We start from the raw sequence: 23,510 nt of genomic DNA, 5'->3' as shown, positions 1-23,510 counted from the left end.
TCTCCCAGCAGCTGACAACTGCCAATAGCTCATGACTTGGGAGTGAGATTGTGTGCCCAGTTCCTCTCTCCAGGCTGGCATTTGGTCTGGTTTGGGCTTGTTGTCTCAACCACGGTGAGCTCACATGGGTCGCTGTCCTGCTTATAGCTTCCTTCTTTGATGTTATATTTGTGAAAAAGTCCAGGCCTCCCTCTGACCAAAACATCCCAATTTCTATTCTTTATAAAGTAATAGACAAGCCCATGTAACCACAAGCCCATGGAGGAACCTCAAGCACATGGACGAACCATGAGCTAATGGAGAAACCACAGGCCCATGGAGGAAACCACAAGCTCATGGAGGAACCATAGGCTCATGGTGGAACCATAAGTGTTCAGAGGATCCACCATCTGAGCGTTTTTATGTCATTATTGGATCCCTAACTCCAGAAAACTAGTCATGAGGTCATTCTAATGGTTCAACTGGGGATAATGAGTATTCGTGTCCTGAGAGTGACAAGACACTTTTAAAAGCGGCAGTTCAGGAGCTGCCATGTCACCTTCAGCAATGCCACAGCACATTCAACAGCCAAGAAAGCAAGGGGCTCACTCCACCATTGTGTCCATTGCCAAGTCAATCCGGTTGGTATGATCGCTTCTCTGAAAAGACTGCTTGGAGCCAAGCGCATGGGACTGCACACCTATAACCCCAGCACTAGCTAGACCAGAGGGTCAGGAGTTCAAGGCTGGACTAGAGGAAACTGTCTCAAAACATCAAAATAAGACAAAATGAAGATAACTCTTGGCTTTTAGTTTGCCAAGATCAAAAGTCACTTCTAAGTGTCTATCACCCAAGTCCAACAAAGCAATGAGTCAGCAGTGAAAGATGGGTAGTTTTCTTTCACAATGAGTTTCAGAAAACCTGAGGCGCACGTTTACCATATTCCTTTAAAGTGATCACGGACTTCAAAGCTGAAAGCCCCAACCAGGCACGGTGGCGCACGCCTTTAATCCCAGCAGCTGGGAGGCAGAGGCAAAGGGATCTCTGAGTTTGAGGCCAGCCTAGGCTACAGAGTGAGTTCCAGGTCAGCAGAAAACAAAACAAAAGCGAAGCCCCAAAATGATAGGCCAAGAAGGTTTTGTTAACTTGGAACAAGGCCTGGCTTGCTGGAACTCATCAGGCTGACCAGGCTCCTCCCACCCGGCGTGGCCCCTCCCACCCGGCGTGGCCCCTCCCACCCGAGATGCACTTTCTTACCCCAAGGGTAGCCTGTGTCTGGAGAAACCAGCCTCCTTCCCGGTCCCCGAGGGCTTTGCTACTTCTAAGGCCCAACTAAAGATAGTTGGGCTTGCTCTAAAAGGACCCCTGATCTGAGTTCACACCACTTAGAGGGGTTAATGGCATTCAATTATATCTGAGCCACTGCAGGAATCACGTGACTCCATGAAGCATAGAGAATGGTTGATGATTGATGGTGTTTGCAAATGTTTCAACATCTTTGGATGTTTTTAATGGTTTGCTGAGCTGAATTGTCGTTTTCACAAACTATACGCTGCTAAAAGCACTAGTTGGGCGCTAAATCTCCTCTGGAGGCTTCCTGCCTCGTGTTTGAACCTTGGGCCTTTCTTCAAAACAGCCATGAAGGCGGCGTTCCTAGTCATGCTAAGAAACACGAACATATAGCACTCTTCCTAAAAAGGAGTCCAGATCCCCAGAAGAAAAGCCTGAAGCTGTGGTGTAGCAAGCGACCCAAGTCTCACCATCAGTTAGGATTCGGTGGGAAATATTGGTCTACTATTTTTCAGTCAAGACCGTGCAAGGGAAAGATAAGAAATAAGCTGTTCATTTTCTTAAGATGCAAAGCTTAAACCCAAGGCGCCCTGACAATACAGACCTTCACGCAACCCATAGATCCAGCAGGCTCAAGTGTCCACCCATTCCCTGTTCCGAATTACCCAGCAGTGGCCGACCAACCTCTAAACCAGCCGTCCTCGACCTTCCTAGCGCTGAGACCCTTAAATACAGTTCCTCATGTTGTGGTGACCCCCCCCCACTAACCATAAAACCATTTTGTTGCTACTTCATAACTGTAGTTTTTCTACTGTTAGGAACCACAGTGTAAAACCTGATATGCATGGTATCTGATATACAAGCCCCCCAAACAACCATAATGCAAATGTCTGATATGCGGTATCCCAAAGGGGTTGTGCTCCACAGGTTGAGAACCACTGCTCTAAACCAAGCCCAACTTACCGGGGTGTGTAAGGGCTCATCATGTGCCTGGATCCTCAACCCTCACTGACACGCAGTAATTTAAAGCAAAAATAAAACTGTGTCTTTACCCTCCATGCTCCATCCCACACACAGGGGCGGTAGCATCACTGTCTGGCCCTCCAGAGCTTAGCTGAATAGGAACTGCGATGCAGCTAGCATCTCTTTATGTTGGGTCCAACAGGCAGATCTGTTGCAGACAGCCCCAAGTACCCAAGTGTTTGTTTGAACAAGCTCTTCCCAGAAGAAGCTCCTCCAGGGAGGCGAGGGGCTGGGAAAACATAACAGCAAATCCCCACTCAAGACTAAAGTCGCTTCTCCTGCTGGGAGGGAGACCTGGACAGGTGCTATTTAGAAAGCACAGGGAGGCATCTGAAGTCATTCAGCTCCTCAGAGACCAGCACCCTGCAAGACCTGGAGATACTGAGAATAGGCTCTAAGGAAATCCAGTGGAGAGAAGTGTGGGGTCCCCTCCTCTACCTCTACATATAAGCCATGCCCTGTGATGAGAGCGTGGGGTTCAGTGGTATGACTCAGGTCACCCCTTTAAATATATTATATATATGGTATGGCTCAGGTCATGCCATGTATATACATATATAATTTTTTAAATGTCCTAACACATACACTGCTGTATAAAAACAACATTCAAACGTAAAAGCTTTACTCATTGTAAGTCTTGGACATTTTTACAATATCGAGAGCATCTCAGGGACATGGATTTCTAATGATCCCTTAATCCCTGCCACTCTAGGGTGTCTTTGAAGGGGCTGGGAGCAGGTCCTACTGGGGGGTGCTCCTTGCCCTATCTTCTGGGGGCACATAGGTATGTAGAAGTCAGGGTTGTGGTGGAGACAAACAGCAGATGTGCTCCGAGATGCTCCGGAGTTTCTACCCCACATCCCAGCCAGCACTCTCATGGGGCAAGGGGTCTGATTCTCTGGGCTGTCTGCTCTCTTTTCCCTTCCTCTAAAGTCTGGAAGGCTCCAAACCACCACACTCTTCCCTGTCGTCTCATCAAGCTCATTGCCAGGAGACTCCTGAGACCTCCCCCCAAGCCCGCCGTATCTGCCTCCCTAATAAATGAGCTCTGCTTGCTTGTCCATTAGGGATTTTTTATTTTCTGATGCACCCTAAAAGATGACCAAATCCTGCCGCTCCTAGGAGCTTCCCTCCAGGGCTTGGTAAAGTCAGTCCGCCATCAGAAGCTCTCAGACACTTGGAGAGCCTCTCTCCCCAAGCTGCTCAAGGTTCGTGCCCCGTGTCTGCACGGAAGGCTGCATTGATCCGACAAGTGCACACACCTGGACTACAGGTAACACGCAAGAGCACCCAGCCTTCCAAGTTCTCTTTAAAGTTCCTCTCAGGCCAGATGTATGCACTGTGGACCTCCATGGCAGGTTTGGACCCACTGCCCCTACTCCTACATCCCCCTCTGGTTTCCCCCCCATTTTCTACCCCCAGGGCTGGTAGCAGCCGTACTCACATCTCGGAAGCGGTTCCAGTACTTGTCACGGTCATACTGGGAGACGGTGCTCAGCCACTGGTCATTGTCTAGGAAATTGGCGTTGTTGAGGGCCGCGCCACCGGCCAGCGCGTCCAGGTGCCGGCTGTCCACTTGGAGGAAGCACCACGCCGCGGCAGCCGCCGCGAGCACCGCGATCGCTGGCATCTGGGGGCAGGGCACACGGGCGTGAGCCGGTGACAACAGGGCTACCTCAAGCCCCTCACTCCCGCCGGGTGTCTGGGCGCCTCGGGGCGCGCACAAGCTACAGCGCCTGGGGATCGCGGCGGGGACAGGGTGGTCCCTCTCACACCTGGGACGGAGGCTGCACCTGGAGAGCCCTTACGAATGGAAACAGCTACTAACGCAGAGCCTGGGTCACAGATTCGGGGCTGCCGTCAAACTATAGAGGAACCTCTCACCCGCTCCCGGATGTGGGGCTCCAGTACATCTCCCCAAAACCCGGATGCTCAATGTGCCAGCCGCACTCCCACAGACGGGGCCCCACAGCTCTGGGGCAGGGATGGGGATAACGGCGCTCTGAGCATCATCCCAGGCTCTGGCAGATGGGGGTTCCGGGGTGCCCTCAAGCCGGGCTTCCCATCCCAGCTAAGGCAAAGGTCTCCCTGCTCCCGACCCGCGGCTTCTTTGCAACAGGGACACGCAGAGACGCCCCCAGGCCCTGACCCTGCCGGCCCGGGAGATGGCCTCGGGAAGATCCCAACTACCGCAAATATGCCAAGTTGGGGCTCAGTGTTCTGCGGGCACATACCTTGGGAGCCCGCCCGAGTCCCGGCGCCCGAGTTGCTGGTGTTCCTGTACCGCGGTGGCTGGGAAGGCTGCTGCCCGGCTCGTTCCCCTGCGCACCTGCCGCTGCCGCTGCCGCCGCCGCCGCCGCCGCCGCGCGTCCGGCCGCTTTGTGAGCCCGCAGCGCTCTGGCTCGTCTCGGGCGCGGCGTCCGCGGGCGGAGAAGCCCGAGCTCGTAGCCGAGGCCTCTGGCGCCCTCTGGCGGCTACTCGGCGCTGAGCGGTCCCATTCGGGAGCGTGATTCATCCCCAGCTCTCTGCAGGGCTGACACAGATTTCAAACCCAGGGGAATGATGTTAGAAGGCCAAGAAGTCACCAGTATTAAAGGACTCTCAACGAGTAGGTGGTCGGGACACCCGGCTCAGAATCTCTACGGTGGAGAGAGGAGAGAGCCTCCCGACTTTCTGAATCAGCATAGCTTAACGGGGTCTCGAAGAGTCCGCCCTTTAAATGAGTCCCTGGTGCGTCTTGCGCACAATGTTTGAGTGAACTTCTCTATTCCCTGGTCCAAGCCATACATAAACCCAGTATCTCTAAGTCTGGTCCCCACCCAGAGCTACCCATAAGAGTCCTGTGGAGGGGGTTGGGAATTTAGCTCAGTGGTAGAGCGCTTGCCTAGCAAGCACAAGGCCCTGGGTTCGGTCCCCAGCTCCGAAAAAAAAAAAGAAAGAAAAAGAAAAAAGAAAGAAAGAAAAAAGAAAAAGAAAAAAAAGAGTCCTGTGGAACCGTCCTCCGGCTTCAAGCTCAGGACAGAAGGAAAGGACTGGCTTTACCCGAGCCCTTGCTTCTCTTTCCGAATACTCAGCATGTTTGGTTCATTGGGGATGGGAGGGGCTTAACAGGTGCCCCTGCCTGCTTCTCTATGCAGCTGTAGCCTACTGCCCAGCCCTCAGAGCCAAACTGACCACACACATCCACCAAAACCCTAGTCCCCTGCACACCTGCTCTCTTTCCCTTCTGCCTCTCGCTCTGCTCCCTCCTCACGGCCTCACTTCCTACGCAGGCTACCCTTGGGTTCAGACCCCAGTGGCAAGGGCTTCTCCAGCGCTGGGCTCACTTTGGCCTCGGTCAAACTTGAGCTACCAGAACCTCTGAATGCATTCTGCAGCTGCCTCATCTCCACTCGTTCAGAGATTTGTGGTCCCTGTGATTCAGGGCAGGTCCTCAGTGACACTGCCCCAAGAACTCAGTGTTTCTCCAGCTGCAAGCTCACTGCGTTCGAGGTCACTTCTTCTAAGCCTGCCCTTCCCATGGACTCTAGGACAATACGTGCCATCTTGTTCCCAGCTGCTCCTCCATGCACAGGCACCATTCACGACACCTCACAAACAGTATCAGAGGAATTCTGAGCCTCACTTTTCAGTATGTCACCAAGATGATGTGGCCGGTTGTGAACTGTGCTGTAATAATTTGGCTACGGATGGCCTGGTTTAAGTTGGACTGTGACTTATTTTAAGCACTGGCTGAAATGCAAGTCTTGGGCAGTTCTCTCCTCAATAGGAGAGAAGTGGGGTCCTTTTTTCATGTTGGGGAAACACCTCACCCAGGGAATATCTTATCACAGACGGGAATGAATACACCGAGTGTCTGATGTCACGGCGGGAGCCAGAGAGGCTCCGGAGAGTGAGAGGAATACGTCTCACATTTCGAGAGAAACTTACATGCCAAGTTAGGGCTCGGTGATCTGCAGACAGGTATCTTGGGAGCCCACCCGAGTCCTGGCCCCCGAGTTACTGGGTTCCCGAACCACAGTGGCTGGGAAGGCTGTGGCTCTGGCTCACATGATGAGGTAATGTGCAAGCATTACCTCAGCGGTCCTCAGCCATGTTTTGTCAGCAGCCCTGTTCTGAAGAGTCATCCCCGATGTCGTTTTTACCTCTTCATAGCCAGTTCTTTCACGAAGCCATCTTATCTACCTTTGCGCGGACTAAGGGATCTGTCACACCAGCCATCTCCCCTACTCAATCTCTCTATGAGCTCCTGAAGCTTGGCCTCTCCTGGCGTTTTAGTCATCACTGGTCATCTTCTACACCTGAGTCTCAGCCATGCCTTCCTACCCCACCTTAGCCTCCTTTCTTTAGGCACCTGCATCCCTTTCGGTCCCCTGCCGAGAATCTTCAAGTCGGCTCCAGCCCACAATGGTTTAGAAGCTCCCCACTCTATTCCCAGCTTCATACTCCACATCTCAGGGTGCCCACGGGGCATATGTTTTTCACACCTGTATCCGCGCAGGCTTACCTCGGAACTTGACATTGAACACTCAATAAACCCAGCGATGGGAAGAACAAGCAAATGCCTCACACCTCAAAGTCTTAAACCCCCTGTCTCCAACCTTTGGGCCTCCAGAGCAAGTCTCTGATTTTTCTGGGAAGACCTGTCCCCAGTTTAATTAGAGGGCACCTGCTCTTGGCCAGGTGCCAGCTTCACAACTGGAATTGTCCCTGTAACCACTGTTCTAGGAAGGGCAGCCAGCACTGCACAAGCTGGAGGCGGTGTCCGCGCAGGCCTGAGCCAAGAATGGACTTAACCTTGTAGTAGGGTGAAAAGGCTGGCAGCTGGATACCTGCCATCCGCTCAGCCGGCGCTCCTGGAGGGGGGGGGGGGCGTCAGATTTATTCGGCTGTAAGAAGCACCCAGGACCAAATCAATACGGTGCCTTGGGGCTGTATTTCTGCTCTTCATTGGCTCACACGCAAGTATAATAACTCCTTGTTTTAACATAGTTCTCATTTCCAAGGAGCCCACATGTTTTATTTTCGGTTTAATGGATCCTCAAACATGTGCTCCTGGCTAGACTGAAGCAGACAGAACTGTCGCCACTTTTCTGCCAAGGAGAGGGGATTGCAGGAAGAACTGTGAAGGTCACAGAGAGATGGTCTAGCCCGGTCTAACCCCAGAAGTCACCCCCTGGGGACCCTCTGCTGGCAGGCTGGGCTGAGAACTGCCTACTGGGCTGCATTCAATGACAGGGGTTCATTGTTTGGCTGTCTGCCTGGGCTTATTTTTAGCCACAAACTCATATGTCTTCCTGACATATGTCATCTCCATTTCACTACCTCGGCTGCTGAGAGTTCAAACTGTCGACAGCAGGATGCTTGTGCCTCATCTCTGGTCAAGCCTGCTCCCCCAACCTATGTCCCCACCTCGGGGAAGCGCCCTCCCAATCCTGGCATCGACTTTGACCTTCTCAGCCCCCCCCACCCTCGATGACCTTGTAGGGCTACTCTACTGGTGAATTCTTACCAGACGCCCTCCCTCACAGCTGATTTCCTGCCTCTCTCACCTGCACTGCACTGCACTGCCCAGGATCCTTGGCTGGGGCCTCCATCTTCTGACCACATAAAATTCCTGTGTGGGCACTGAGAGAGGGAAGGAAGCCCTCCATGGGTGTAGAGTCTTCTTCCCCATGTAAACGTGACTTCTCCATATTTTCTGCTTTTGCTGTCCCCTCAGTATAAATACCTCACACCTCAGCTTAAGGTCCTGTGCCTCCCTCTGAGCCCTTGGGCTTCCCCCTCCCCGTGCTGGATTCCTGCCTTCCATTGTGATCACGTACCCACCCTGACCCTCTACTGAGCCTTCTCTGTGTGGGCTCCCTACAGTCTGCCTGCTCTCCTCTCTGCCCACCCTTCTCCTAACAGCCTGTTCTCTCTGTCAGGCTGCATCATCACCCCAAGTCCTCAGACATCCTTTCCCTGACGCCTCCAACCTCAAGGCCCTCAGAACTACTTCCTACCCATTTTTGCCGGACACACTTGGTGGAAGGGAGGCACAGTCTCATCCAGGTCTGTACTTCTTACTACTGAGTCTGCAGCGCTTTACAAAACCGCACGCACATAGTAGGTGCACAAGAAATGCTGGCTTAATTGGGGGATGCATGCTCAAAGCTCTGCACATAGTAGGTAAGCAGCCAATGCTAACAGAGCGAGCAAAGGCTCAAGGTTCCATGGGTTTTTTATTTCTTTCATTTCTGAGAAGCAAGGAAGCTCCCAGGTTTATGTTAAGAGATTTGAGGCCCCCAAAAAACCCCTTGGGTAGAGACAGGACCATGAGAGAGCTGTGACCTTGCCCTTCCGGACCAATCTGCCATAAACATGATGCTATAGTCATCCTTCCCTAAGAAGAACAGGAAGGAAATGGATGCATTTCTTGTCACCATGGAGAACAGCTCACCCAGCAGGGCCTGTAACTTTTATGAACACATTGATCGCACCCATTGATCCCACAAATGCAGAAGTCAGGTTCACTCCATCTCCCACATCCCCGGCAGCCATCCCTCCCTCCTACACATGCCTTCCTGACTTCTTCCCCCTCTTCAGAGCCTTAGTGAATGGGTGACCTACCTCAGGAGCAACTAATCTTAGGCCAATGCGTATTTCACAAAGAGAAGAGAATAAATACCAAAGCTCTAACAGTCAATCAACTACACAGGGTCAAAGAAGAGGGAGCTGAAGTCCTAATCAAAGGTAAAAATGACCCTGGTGATCAGTACCAACAACTGATAATAACACGACATGTGCCCATGTCAAAGAGCCCCCACCTTATCTGATTGTCACCCTCATGGCGAGCCACTATGAAGTAGGCATGGTAGTCAGTCCCTTTGATCTGATAAAAACATTGAGTCCTGGGTTGTAATTACCATTGTAATTGGCCAACACTACCTGAGACTGGGTAACTCATAAAGAAAAGTTTCTTTAATTCAGTTTCGGAGGTCAAGATTGAGGGCCCGCATCTGTTTGGTTTCTGGTGAGGACCCAACTATGTCAAAATATGGCACACAGGTGGACTGGGACATCCGCAAGTATAGAAGGGCCATGTGCAGAGGTCAGCCTTACTGTTGATAGTCAGTTCTCTTGAGAACAAACTCCTCAAGCCTACAATTCATCCCTCAAGGGTGGAAAAAAAGGATTTTTGACACCCCCTCCCAATAGGCCTCTGTCTTAGTCAGGGTTTCTATTCCTGCACAAACATCATGACCAAGAAACAAATTAGGGAAGAAAGGGTTTATTCAGATTACACTTCCACATTGCTGTTCATCACCAAAGGAAGTCAGGACTGGAACTCAAGCAGGTCAGGAAGCAGGAGCTGAGGCAGAGGCCATGGAGGGATGTTACTTACTGGCTTGCTTCCCCTGGCTTGCTCAGCCGGCTTTCTTATACAACCCAGGACCACCAGCCCAGGGATGGCGCCACCCACGATGGGCTCTCCCCCTTGATCTCTCGTTGAGAAAATGCCTTACAGTTGGATTTCATGCAGGCATTTCCTCAAGGAGGCTCCTTTCTCTGTGCTACCTCCAAAACCAGCCAGTACAGCCTCTCAGTAGGCCTTGCCTCTTAAAGTTGTACTCTGTCCCAAAATAGCTACAGTGAGTACCAGGCTTCCAATGCAAAGACCTCTGGGAAGACAAATAGTATCCTAACTGTTACCTCGCTCACCCCAAGTCACCAAGTCACAAAACAAAAAACCAAACAAGCAAAAAAGCCAGGGTTTGAACCAAGAACCTCCTCATGCTCTTAAAGTTCCCACTATGGGCTGCTGCAGCACTCAACTACATCAGTGCCATCACTCGCTGTGACCTGAGGGTCTCCCCTCATACCTCTCAGCTTATCAATGGCATAGTGAAACGTCTCAAGCTTTCCCATAAACATATGTGTTCATGCACGTCTCCCCCCCCCCCCCCCGTGTGTGTGTATGTGTGCTCGCATGGGCTTGTTGCTGTCTGTTCCTGTGGAGTATATGGCCCACTGTGTAAGGGATCCAGTTCCTTTTCATGACCATGTGCAGCTTTCTTGGGAAAGTAAACCAGGGTTTTACTTCCAGAACAGCATACCTGGTCCTCTCCCAGGAGCACTGCGGGTCTCTCCATCTCTAATAGTGATAGACCCAGCAAGGTGTGAGGCTGCATCTCAGCCCACAGTCCCTGTACCCTCTGGGCAGCTAACAAGGTGGCCAGAAATCCTGGAGACACTCTTCCTGGGGCTGATGACTTGTGAGAGTGGCCTGTCCCTGGGGAGGAGAGACCCAGACTGCTCTGGGGAAGGGAACCTCAGAATCTTTACCTATTAGACCATCACCTACAAAGTTGTTCCTTTGTGTCCTGCCAGCTGCTGCTGGGAGCACCTCGGAGACTGAGTCAGATGTGCCCCCATCTTTACGGAGCATATCTCAACAGAGGACATCTCAGTCTGTCTGTGGTGCTGGGGCAAGGCTGTTCCTCACAGCAGGTAAAACTTCATCTCGGTTGGACTCCTCTGTGCTGCAGCAGGCTCCCAATAAATTCTAATACCCTTGTTTCTGGAATGTTCTGCCCTCCAATTCCCCAAAGGTTGAAATAGTCACTGTTGGTTGTCAGAAGCATAACCGTCTTGGAGAAGCTAAAATAGCATAAATTGTCTGAAACGGCCTGTATCACGGGGTCGTCCAGAAGGTTAAGCAAGAGAACATTTATACTGCCCTTAGAACTTCCTTTCCCGTAATACAAGCTGTATGAGAGATCCCTGTTGGATGAAAAGTCCCTCACCTAAACTCAGGCAGAGGGGCACCATTGCCCCCTTATGAGGGAGGGCCCTGAGGTTTGGAGGGGTTAAATGTCCTGCTCAATGTTGTAAAAGGGCAGAACTCAAAACGGCAATTACTCCTCAACCCTGAGTCTATGCCTGGATACTCGTTTCCCCTTACAGGGCAACCCAAGATGGGCAATGAAGACATTGTAACTCCGGCTGCCTGACATGGACCTCATCCCCCTTTTCCTCAGAAAAGCCATCCAGATCCCTTTTCTTTCTTTGTTTCTTTGTTTCTTTGTTTCTTTGTTTCTTTGTTTCTTTGTGTCCTTTCACACCCACCTCTGTGTACATGACCAGGCTGTGAGACAAGAGGGAGGGGCTTCCTCCTTCTGGGGGGGGGGGGGTCAATGCCAGATGGCTGCCTTAAGAATTGCAATTTGTGGGCTGGGGATTTAGCTCAGTGGTAGAGCGCTTACCTAGGAAGCGCAAGGCCCTGGGTTCGGTCCCCAGCTCCGGAAAAAAAAAAAAAAAAGAACAAAAAAAAAAAAAAGAATTGCAATTTGTATATGCATTGGCTCACACATAGGAGCTTGGAGACTGCCGGTTCTGAGGGAAGAGGGCCTGGCCAACTCCTGAGAGACATCCGGAAAGAGCCCCTGGTCTACAAGCGTCCATAGCGCTTGCTCCATTCTGCATGCCCGCTACCTCCCATGTCTCCACAGCCCGCAAGCCCTTGTAGTTTGCTCTATCGATAACAGCCATCCCAACGCTGTCCCCGAGGTGAGTTTTCATTATGGTTTTCATGTTTGTTACTATAATAATTGGTGACACCAAGCACTTTTTACATTCATTGGCTGTTCATGTATATATTATCTGAAGACACATCTGCTCCTGCCTCTACTCAATTTAATATTTTATTGTCGTTGTTATTATTGTTGTTGGAGTTATAGGAATTACTTATATATTCAGGAAGGATGTTGCAGGGCAAAAGCATCCGGGATAGCCTTGTAAGACCTGGGAAAAGATACAAACTATCAGCAAGACCAGCAAGAAGTTCTCCCAGAACCTGTCTCCTACCATCTATGGACTCAGATAACTGGAGTTGCCTCTCTGCCTGTCCCTTTCTCTATATGATGGGAATGGCAGTGACGTATCTTCTTCCTGTGACCTTGGGAAACCTGGAGAGCTATGCGAAGCTCACACAGCCTGGTACCCGCGCCTCAGGAGCACTATGCAGGATGCAGAATTGTCCGGGCTGTTCTTGTTCAACGCTTTTCAAGCTTGTGTGGCAGTCCAGCTCATCCCTGGATAGACGGAGACACCGAGGCCCAGGGGATACGTTTTTAACCACTTACATGAGCATCCCCATTAGTTGGCTTTAAGGTCAAAGTACTAGGAAGAACTTGTCTGGTTACACGCACATTCACGTAATTTACAGATGCCTACAACTATGAAAGATATCCTTAGGCAATTTGCAAGCTAAATCTGTACCATTTCACTCAAAGCGTGAGGTGAGAATGGAATTATCCACCCAGGGAGAATTGCAGGGGAGACAGCAGGGGTCCCTAGAAATTCTCCCAACATCCTCAGTGAGAGAAGACTAAATCCAAGAATTTAGCATCTGCCCAACAAAGGAATATTATGCAGAACATTAAAATGACAGCTATAAAACCCACGAGACAACATAGGAAAGTGAAGAATAAAACGATCATGTTACAAAAGGGAACTGAATATTCAGAGTTCTGAAAACAAGGGGGTGGGGAATGAGAAAATCCCCGGGGACTGAGTGTGGCTGGGTCAGGACTCGGTTGCCAGTGATGGGTTTGAGTCCCTCCAGCAGCTCCATGGCATGGGTCCGTAATTTAGATGCTGGTTCTAGACTGAGGATGGAGCACATCTGGAACTCAGAGCTATCCGTGAGGCATTGTGTGGACCTCGAAAGAGCTTCGCCCTGACTATGCCCCACTTTCAGTCTGGAAAATGGGACGACGGTGACACGTAGCTATCAGGACAAGGAAAGATGCGATGGAGTGTGCAAAGTGCCATTTCTGACACACGCCAAGTCTTTATGCTAGTTCAGTATCCTCAGAAGGAAAGGGAACCTCACGCCTCTTGATAGTGCTGCTTGGGCAATGCCAGTGGCCATTCTGTTACATCTTCTCTGCCCTCACATAATTTTTTCTCTTAATTTAGACCCCTTGTTCTCGTCTTTCTCTTCCTGTGATTAAAAAAAAAGGCAAATAAAAGGGGGAGGGGTTTGTTTCTGTACATTCGAGGTCCTGCATCTGTCATTAGAGGGGAAGTCACAGAGCCAGGAGCACTGCATATACCATCCAGAACCCGGCCAGGGAATGGTGCCGCCCACAGTGGACAGGTCCTACCATCTTGATTCATATACTCAAGATAATGTCCCAAAGACATGCCTAGAGGCCCATCTCATGTGATAATCTAGACTCTGTCAAGTTGACACCAACCACCACACCCTTGAAGTCTAGATTCCGCAGATGACAAGAGGCATGTGACCTGTGTGTTTCTGAGTCTGGCTTACTTTGCTTAGCATGACAATCTCTAGTTTCATTCAGCTTCATGTCCTATCGTGCACATACATCACATTTTCTCAATCCGTTCAACCGTTGATGGGCATCTAAGCCAGGCCATGCCTTTCGGCTGCCCCACTCTTGATTACAGTGGGGAGAAGAACTGTTTCGAGAGTCAGAAACCTGGTTGGGGATTTAGCTCAGTGGTAGAGCGCTTGCCTAGCAAGCGAAAGGCCCTGGGTTCGGTCCCCAACTCTGAAAAAAAAGAAAAAAGAAAAAAAGAGAAAAAAGAAAAAAGGAAACCTGGACTCAGTTAAGGCTGTCGTCTTCCTGGTAATGCCTGGCTTGGTTTCTACTCCTTCAAGGGGCGAGGAGTGAGTCAAGGCACTGGTAGTCCAGAGTTCTGCTCTCTATACAGGTCTGTTTTTCACTCTGCTTCTACAGCTGATGGTTCTATGTGCTTTGAATCAATTGCAGAGAAAGCTCAAACAAATTGATGGGAGGAAGAATACATCAATGTGAAAACAGCCAAATGCCCTGCAAAGGTAATTTACCAAAGAAATATAAATGGGCGAACTATAAATGTGACAGCTGCCTGGCAACCATAAGAAACAATTAAAATAATAAGTAATCTATCAAATTTTCAGAGTTTAAAAAGTCCTGACTGACACCGTGAGGAAGAGAAGCTCTCCCGTGCTGCCCGTGGGCTTCGTTAGCACAATCCAGCAAGAGCTCAGACTCTCGATGGTTCTGTAAGAGCCACAGAATTGTCTGTAACCTTTGGCTTTGTGATTTCTCCCTATAGGAATGTAACCTAAAATACAATTAAGAATTTTCACAAAGCTCATTCAGCAGTGGAAACAGCCTGAATGTCTAGAAGCTGTAGACCAACTCAATAAACCCCAGCTCTATAATACCACGTCGCCGTCAGAAGTCGCTCTGCCCAGGGAAAGGACGTTTATCGAATAAAAATGACAGATCAGTATTATCCTAAGTTGGTTCTCTAGAAGCCGAGCCTGACACAGGGATTCATGGGGAAGTTATCCAGTAAGAGCATGTTCTGAGGAAAGCAGGGAAGAAGATACGGGGGAAGAGGCACAGGAGGGAAAAAGAAAGAAAGCAGAGACTGAGACACCGAGGCACACACATGTAATCCTAGCCACAGGAAAGCAGAAACAAGAGGATCAGAGTTCAAGACCACACTCTGCTATGCAATGAAATCCTACACTGAATCCCCTTCCCCAATAAAAACATGAAGTTATGGCTGCTTGTGCTAGAAGACCAGCAGGCAGAGAGTAACAATTGACTCTTGCATAAGGAGGAAGCAGGACTGACACTACATAACGGCAGTGAGGAGAAGTAAATCTTGCACTCTAGCATCCCTGTACCTGGGGACTTCTGTATCCAATCGGTTTAGAGGAACATGGACCGTGGACCCTGGAGGAAGAATCCTCCTGAGAGCTGTGATCTCCAAGCAGAGACTGGAGTGGTATAAACAGAGAACACAAATTTACAAAGCGGATCCTTGGGAGTAAGAGTGAGCAGGATACACCTGCCTCTGCCTCTTGGAGATTTGTATGTTCTATCCGCTATGGCCACAGCACCCACTGGTTTTCAAGATGCAGACTCCGGATACAGACAGCATCCCAAACTGGTCATGATCTCATCCACAAAAGGCTATTTCAGCTGGCATCGAGCCAGGAGCATGGGACCGTGCCAGCTAAAGCAGGACAAGCAAATGCCATGGTGTGTGTGACAACACATGTGCTCGACATGGGCTTTGCTCCAAGGTGAGGTCGTGTGGTTGGTAGCCTGTGCCAGTAGATAAGACTGTCTCCTGCCACCTCAGTGCTTAGTACGTGTACATGAACATCCTAGCTTTGTCCTTGGAGCAGCTAGAATTGTCACACTCAGGCAGCAATGTGGGTCCCTAGTCCCAAAGGCTTGAGCTCTAAATGAAATTATTCAAAAGCATCTAAGACCACCTAAAAGGTGGTTGACTCAGTGCTCTGGGTAGGGGAAATAGAACATGAACTTGGAATATTTTGTTTTGTCAGAAGGTAGAAAAATTCTTAGAGATAGATCTGGCTTGTCAAGAGAATGAGGCTTAGGTAAATAAAGTACGTGACGGCCTAACAGTGGAATATTATATGGCACAGAAAAAGCAGGAGCTAGAATGCATATTACAAAGCGAAAGAAGCCAATGCAAAAAGGCAGTCCATTACATTATTCCGGCTACATGGCACTCTGGGAAAGATCAGTCAATGGATATTTAAAAATAAAAGCCAGTGGATGGTCTGGAGAGATGGCTCAGTAGTTAAGAGCACTTATTGCTCTTGCAGAGGACCCAGGTTCCGTTCCAAGCACCCACCTTGTGGCTGGCAACCTTTCGTAACTCAAGTCCCAAGAGTATAGTGCCCTCTTCTGGCCTCCGTGGGTACTGCGTACACATAATGCGTGGACATTTGCAGGAAAACAACTGGATACATGTAGAACAAAATTAATAAATCTTTTTCAAGGTCAGTGGCTTCCAGGAACTGGGAGGAAAAAGATGAATAGTTATACCCTGGAGCATTTGTACGGCAACAAGACGATTCAGACTCTCCTGAAGGGCATGTGTCAAGACGCATCTGCCCAAACCCATAAAAGACGCCTTAAGAGAGGCCCTATAATAACAGGACTTGGGAATGACTGGGTGTCAGTACAAGTTAACAATGGTGGCGTGTGCACCACTCTGTCAGGAGGTGACCTGTAGGGCAGACAGTTTGTGTAGGAGGGAAGCAGAGGGGAATGGGGGACGTCTCTCTGCGCCCCGCCCACCTTGCTCGTCACGAAAAGCTGCTCTACGGATCATATCCCACCGGTTAAAGAAAAGATGGTCTGACCTGGGAGGACCCCGGGGTCAAGACCAGAAGAACTTCTCGAAACAAAATAACGTCAGCATCGCATTTAACTGGTGGGGGAGGGGCAGTAAAGGAGCGAACAGGGTGGGAAGGTTTGACGAACTGTAGACTTGTAGCTGACCACTGTCAAAGGAACGTGGGCTAAAAAAAAAAAGCATCATTATCACCAGGCAACACTGTGTTGGAGTTTGGCTTCTGTTTTATTCTGTAGCCAAGAGCAACTCGGGGAGGAAAGGGTTCATTTGGCTCACGCTTTCAGGTTCCTCACTGAGGGAAGCCAGGACAGGAGCTGACACAGTGACCACAGAGGAAGATTACTTACCAGTTTACTCCCTTGGCTTGCCCAGCCTGCTTTCTTACACAACCCAGGACCTGCCCAGGGTTGCCACCACCTACTGTGAGCTGGGCCACATCAGTCATAACCAAGAAAATGCCCCCACAGACAGGCCAATCTGAGGGAGACATTTCCTCAATTGTGGTGGGTCCATCCTCCCAGCTGCCCTTAGTCAGCATCAAGTCAGTAAATAACCCATCCACAGACTGACACTAATCGATATGGCGTGGTCTATCAGCTAAGGATAAAATTAGCAGGTGTGGTTTAAAGAGACAAGGGAGTTTCACAGTCTCAAAGCGGCTCCCCCAGGATATCTGATACATAAAAAGGAAAGGACAGATGCCTCAGGGTGGCTAGACTGTAGAAAGGACCTCTGCCACACACTGCAGGCCAGCATCACTTCTAACTAGATACATGGTACCAGGAGCCTTCGCTGTGGTGCCTGGAAGTTGTCGTTCACACATCTCCGGTGTTTTGGCCAAAAACTTCAAAAAGTCCGAGCATAAGAAATTCTCAGACAAACTGAAACTGGGGATGTTCAGAAAGAAAGAAAGAAAGAAAGAAAGAAAGAAAGAAAGAAAGAAAGAAAGAAAGAGAGGGAGGAGGGAAGGAAGGAGGGAGGGGAGAGAGAGAGAGAGAGAGAGAGAGAGAGAGAGAGAGAGAGAGAGAGAGAGCGCCACAGATCCATAGTCCCCAAGAATGTTAAGGTCATGAAAAATAAGGAAAATGGAGCAATTTTTAAAAAAGGAAATCTAGGAGCTGGAGAGATGGCTCAGTGGTTAAGAGCAAGGACTACGGTTTGGGGATTTAGCTCAGTGGTAGAGCGCTTGCCTAGGAAGTGCAAGGCCCTGGGTTCGGTCCCCAGCTCCGAAAAAAAGAACCAAAAAAAAAAAAAAAAAAAAAAAAAAAAAAGAGCAAGGACTGCTCTTCCAGAGGTCCTAAGTTCAATTCCTAGCAACCACATGGTGGCTCACAACCATCTGTAATGGGATCTGATGCCCTCTTCTGGTGTGTCTGAAGACAGCTACAGTGTAATACACACACACACACACACACACACACACACACACACACACATATATATATATATATATATATATATATATATATATATATATATATATCTCCAACTGGTGATCGCATAGCCTTGGTATTGTACAGATGTGAGTCCATCTACCGTTATCCATGACGGAAACATTAAAGTGAACTCAGCAAGGAAGGTAAGGAAATCCTCTGTCCCTGCATCTTGCAAGTTCAAAGTTCATTGTTTTTAAAACCCAGAAACGAAATAAAATGCACTCCATATCCTGAAAGCTAAGGAGGAGGAGACAGAAAGAAAGTGCCCGCCCTGAGTAACCCTGAGCGCCTTTAGGGAGCAAGACAAATAACTCAGGTGAGAAAATAGACAAACCGTGGCCACTCCTTAAGCAGAACGAAAACTGTATTGAGAGCCTCCGTACACTGAGGTCTTCTGTTAGCATTGATAATTGGAAGTTGACTGTGTTTAGAAATGACGGCCAGCTTCTCTCTCTCTCTCTCTCTCTCTCTCTCTCTCTCTCTCTCTCTGGATGGAGCCCAAGATGAATTCCCGGGGCGATGGCCTATGATATTGAATCCGGCAGTAATTAAGTTGGCGCACCCTGTCTTCTGTGTAGAGGTGTAATTCAAGTGGTACAAATCTTCTATTGAACTCAAGTTCGATAGTTGTGTTCAATTCCTCTGTCTGGGGTGTGTACAGAGGTGGTAGAGAATTGTACCGGGTGATACATTATAATTACATTCCTATGAAGGGCCTGTTCTCACTGCATGCAAGCCTTTTGTGGGGGCACCTTTTATGTCACACAGGAAATTGTTAGGGGAGTAAACAGCCATGCAGAATGGATGTCAAAGGGACACATGGCGCTTGCTGCCAAGAATTCTTATACTTGAGCTAAATATGTCTTGAATTTCCCTGGGGATCTTCCTCTCCCCTCCCCTGTCCCATCCCCCACCCCACCCCATCAGCCCAGGACTCAGGACACAGGTGCCTTTAAATTTAGACACAAGAGTGCAGCTGAGCACATGGGCAGCCCCATTTCTGTAGGGTCTGCCTCTGTGGACACAAACAAAGTCCTAAAGGAAAAGTGTGCTGTACTCAAGTACATATAGTCAATACGAGTTTGGTTTAGTAAGTGTGTGTGTGTGCGCGTGCGTGAGTGCCTGTGTGTGTGTGCGTGTGTGCACTCATGCGCGTGTGCATGCATGGGTGAGATAACAATAGAGTACATGAATTTGATAGGCACTGCTAGGAGGCATGGGAGGAGTTAGAGAAAGAGAGAGAGAGGAGTTATGATTAAAATGCAATGTACTCATTTACTATTACATGGGTGTTTGCCTGTGTAGCCATTTACCATTTGTGTAGTACCTGAGGAGGCCAGAAGAGGGCGTCAGATCCTCTGACGAGTTAAGGATGGTTGGGTGCCATTGTGTGGGTGCTGGGAACCAAACCTGGGTCTCTGCAAATACAGCTGGTATTGTCTAATGATGAGTTATCTCTCCAGTCCCTCAAAAAGGAAACAAGAACAAAGTGGGGAGGGAGGACACACTCTTTTTTTTCCAAAACAAGTAAAACCCAAATTTGCCTAGGACGTGCGACACTGAGTTCATGTGAACCATGCACCACACAGGCACCCCCTCAACCCACAGATTCTTGGGTTCGCCAGCACTCCTGTGGGCACCGGTGGCTTCCGGTCTCGTGGTCCCTGGGACTTAGGGTCCCTTGTCTATGAAATCACCATGTACATTGTTAGGTGGTAAACAATACAACACGGTGATTTACACAGAGCGTTTAAACCCACTTAGGCATTTTAAACAATCTGTAGGCGGTAGGGGTGTAGAGAAGGATATACCTATAGGCTTTGTGCCACTTTACATAAGAAACGTGAGACACCAAGAGACACTAGAGCTAAGGACTACGGGATGCTGGGAAGCCGTACTGTTTGGTTTGGGTTTGGTTTGGTTTGGTTTGGTTTGGTTTGGTTTGGTTTGGTTTGGTTTGGTTTGGTTTGGTTCATTGGTTCATTGGTTCATTGGTTGATTAGTTCTTTGTTTTGTTTATTTTGCCTGTGTTCTATTCAGTATAAGCCTGAGGTTCGATTGTAAGACCTCTGTTAGAATGCACCCTAAAAAAGATCACTCTGTTCCCACTAAGGATGCTAAGAGGGCGGAGTCAGACGGTTTCACTTTTCGAGATGCTGATCCACGCCCAGGGTGGGGAGGAGGGGAGCAGCCGGGAGCACTTGCAAACATCTCTTGTTTTCTCCTTTTTCCTTTAAGCCAGCTTTAGTTTGGTTTCTAACACTTAAAACTGTAGCAAACATTTCAAGAGCCCTCGCTAAAACAAAACAAAATTTTTATTTGAAGTCTCGATTCCCATATTTGTCTCTAAGTTTGTGTACTCTGTCGTACCAGCATAAAGATACAATCTCTGTGATTCTTTTAGCTCTCCTCCCCTTCCTGCGCCCCTCACCTCAGACCTCTAAAAATCTCCCTCTTCCTAGATGAGGCAGGTCTCCCAGCTGGTCCTGCCCCAGGCATCACGGGCTAAACTGTGCTCCTCCCACTGATGGTCCCTCACTTAAAGGGTCCCAGAAGATGAGAAAAAAAAGAGGAGAAAAACCTGCCTCATCTAAGGTTAAACTTGCTTATTCTAGCAGGACTGAGAGCCAGGGTAGAGTGCCGTGTCCTGTGTGTTGGTATCAATCACTGTGGAGCCCGGGGCTCAGTGACCTCTGGGACACCAACCCCACATCCTCTTTGAGGGCCCCTGTGGCAGGGCCCTCATAGAGTTTGAATCAAAATTATCTTCCAGAGAACAGCAGTGTGCGGGGGCCCTGTAGACTTTACACAAACTCACATCTCCAAGAGCAAGCGCAATGTTCTGATTGGGCCTTAGCAGTGTGCCCACATTTCCCTCAGTTTCCAGAAGGCAGATACCGTCTGTCTGCCCAAAACAAAGGTAACAGGACATTAAGTATTTCCTGTGTGCCTACTACACAGCTATCATCCAACATGGCCGGGTCCTGGCAGCATCATCTGAGGCTTCCTTGTCCAACTGTGATGTAGAAATCCAGAGACTTAAAGAACTTGACTGGGGTTTCCTGGCGGGGAAAGGACAGCCCTTTTATTCTCCCAGGCCTGTCAGCCATAGACCCTGTCCCCTTTGCTCTTTATCAGTCTCAACTTTAACCAGAAAAGCAAAAGCAGGAACCTGGCACTCAGCTGGCTCACCTAAGGACTCTGAGGATACTGGGTCTGCCTCACACAAAAAAGCTAGACGCCACCATGCCTCTCCACCCCCTTCCCAAGGAAACACTAATCCCAAGTATGTGTGCCTAACCAGGGACTGCTTTACATCGTGCACAAAGAGGCACACCATAGTATAATTTGCAATGAGGAAAACATCGCAGATTTTACACCTGAGGAGGGCCATTTTGAGGGCGGGGGGCCATGAAGCCCCCGAAATTGGAATTTTCTTTCTATTTATGAAAAGGACTTAGGGAGGAAGAAAATGAATAAATTTTTTTTAAAAAGTCTGGCTGACAGAAAGAAATGGCTTTTTCAGACAGACTCGCAGCTGAGCTCCCTAAGCCCTGGACTTCAATGTAAGAAGCCTGGTCAATTATTTACCCCATTATCCAGATGAAGAAAAGGAAGTCTGGGATAAGTACACCGCCAAAGAAACTAAACTGGGGTTTATTTTGAAGAATTTTTAAAAGTGTGTGTGTGTGTGTGTGTGTGTGTGTGTGTGTGTGTGTGTATGTATGCATAGGTGTATGTGTGTGTGGTGTGTAGATGTTTGTATGTAGGTGTGTATTCTGTACATGTGTGTATTTGTGTATATATGTGTGTGTGCATGTGTGTATGTGTGTGTGCATGTCTGTATGTGTGTATAGGTAGGTGTAGGTGTGTATGTGTGTGTGCATTTCTGTATGGGTGTGTAGGTGTGTATGTATGCATAGGTGTATGTGTATGTAGTATGTAGATGTTTGTATGTAGGTGTATATTCTGTGCATGTGTGTATTTGTGTATATATGTGTGTGTGCATGTCTGTATATGTGTGTAGGTGGGTGTAGGTGTGTAAGTGTGTGTGCATGTCTGTATGGGTGTGTAGGTGTGTATGTGTGTGCTGGTATGTGCCTCTGTGAGTGTGCGTGGGGGTGGGGTATATGGTTGTGAGTGTCCTGCTCTTTGAGGCCAGAAACTTCAGTTCCCTGGAGCTAGAGTTGCTGGGAACCAAACAGGAACCTCTGGAAAAGGAGTGCACGCTCTCAGCTACTAGGCCGTCTCTATAGCGCCTGGGTCCTAGGTCAGAAGGTAGGAAATTTCCCTCAAGACACTTCTCTAAAAGTTTAGAGTAAACATACAACCATATGTATGTGTATGTGCATGTGTATCTGTACGTATATGTGTACATGCAACATACAGACATCCAAGAGTGACCGAGAAATAGGTTTATATGCAGCTTCTTTTGCAGGTTCTGGGCCACCATAATAAATAGAGCCGATGTAAGCCATGTGCTTCTGGTGGAGCGTGCCTCCTACTGGAGGTTACAGGTAAGAAAGCCAACATGGTGGGTGGAGATGGGAGGAGAGGGAGGCGGGGCCAAAGTATGAATAGGGCCCTCTTGAGGGGTCTTTCTGAGCAGTCCTCAAAGGATTGGAAGGAAGGCTCTGAGGAAGAGGAGTCCAAGGCGTGAAGCCGGGGATGGGTGGATGGACAGAAGGAAGGCCAAGATCCTGAAGACTTTGCCATCACCACAAGGCCTTTGGGCTTTAGAAAGCCAGAGACGCCTTTAGAGGGTTGGAGCAGCAAGGGGTCATGGGATAAAGGTGTTCTGGCGCTATGGGGAGGACAGATTTCCAAGGCCAACAAGTGGGAGCGGGGCTACCAATTGACAAGGACAGAGACCGTGCAACCTGAAAAATTAGCATTTGCTTTCTAGACATGAACTGAGATTAAGGGAAAGAAAAAAAAAAGTCAAGAAATCAAAAATTACACATCTATAATTATATATGTATGCACATCTATATGTATGTGTGTGCTCATTTGCCTGTGCACGAGTGTACATGTGTGAGTGTACCGGGCCTGAAGGTGACAGAGTGTCTTCCTCAGTGGCCCTCCATTTTATGAATTGAGGCGGTGTGTCTTGCCACCTTGCTCTCGGAGATCCTCTGACTTTGCCTTCCACACATCTGCAATGCCTACCTGGCTTCCAGGTGGTGCTGGGGATCCGAACTCCTGTCCTCACACTTGCATGTGTCCATCCAGTCACCTCCCAGGCCTGGATTCTGGGTCTATTTTGAAGAGTGTGTCGGCAGAATTTCCTAATGGTTTAGATACTGAATACCGGGGGAGGGGACGTCAAGGGTGTCTCCTAAGAAGACTCAGTGTCGTGGGTCAAAAAGAAACATACGAAGAGCATGCTAAACAAAGGAACTTAATTCTATAAAATATTCGAACACATAATAAATGATATACCATTAAATTTTAGCGTTATAAATAATTAAAGATATATTCGATAAAACTGTATGGTCACTATAAAAAACAGCATAGAGAATGCTTTAAAAATCACAGATAGGGGCTGGGGATTTAGCTCAGTGGTAGAGCGTTTACCTAGGAAGCGCAAGGCCC

At 48.9% G+C, this 23,510-nt stretch overlaps 1 protein-coding gene across 2 annotated transcripts in view; it reads right to left on the bottom strand.

Moving 5' to 3' along the window:
* Positions 1 to 4,691, bottom strand: part of Spock1 (sparc/osteonectin, cwcv and kazal like domains proteoglycan 1) — a 480,034-nt gene extending 475,343 nt beyond the window's left edge. Inside the window, exons 1-2 of one of the 2 annotated variants that reach the window (XM_087590365.1) lie at positions 4,527 to 4,691; positions 3,733 to 3,922 (exon numbers count right to left, since the gene is read on the bottom strand). Coding sequence is in view for 1 of the 2 variants with exons in the window: in NM_001271297.1 (NP_001258226.1) it covers positions 3,737 to 3,922 (186 nt within the window). In the remaining variant the exon portion in view is untranslated. 2 annotated transcript variants of the gene reach the window in all.
* Positions 4,692 to 23,510: the final 18,819 nt, after the last annotated feature.

The sequence above is a fragment of the Rattus norvegicus genome, chromosome 17 (genome assembly GCF_021556685.1).
Source record: "Rattus norvegicus strain SHRSP/BbbUtx chromosome 17, alternate assembly SHRSP_T2T, whole genome shotgun sequence".
Classification (NCBI taxonomy): Eukaryota; Metazoa; Chordata; class Mammalia; order Rodentia; family Muridae; genus Rattus; species Rattus norvegicus.
Note: the sequence above shows the minus strand (reverse complement) of the source record. Positions and strands in the feature narration are given on the sequence as shown.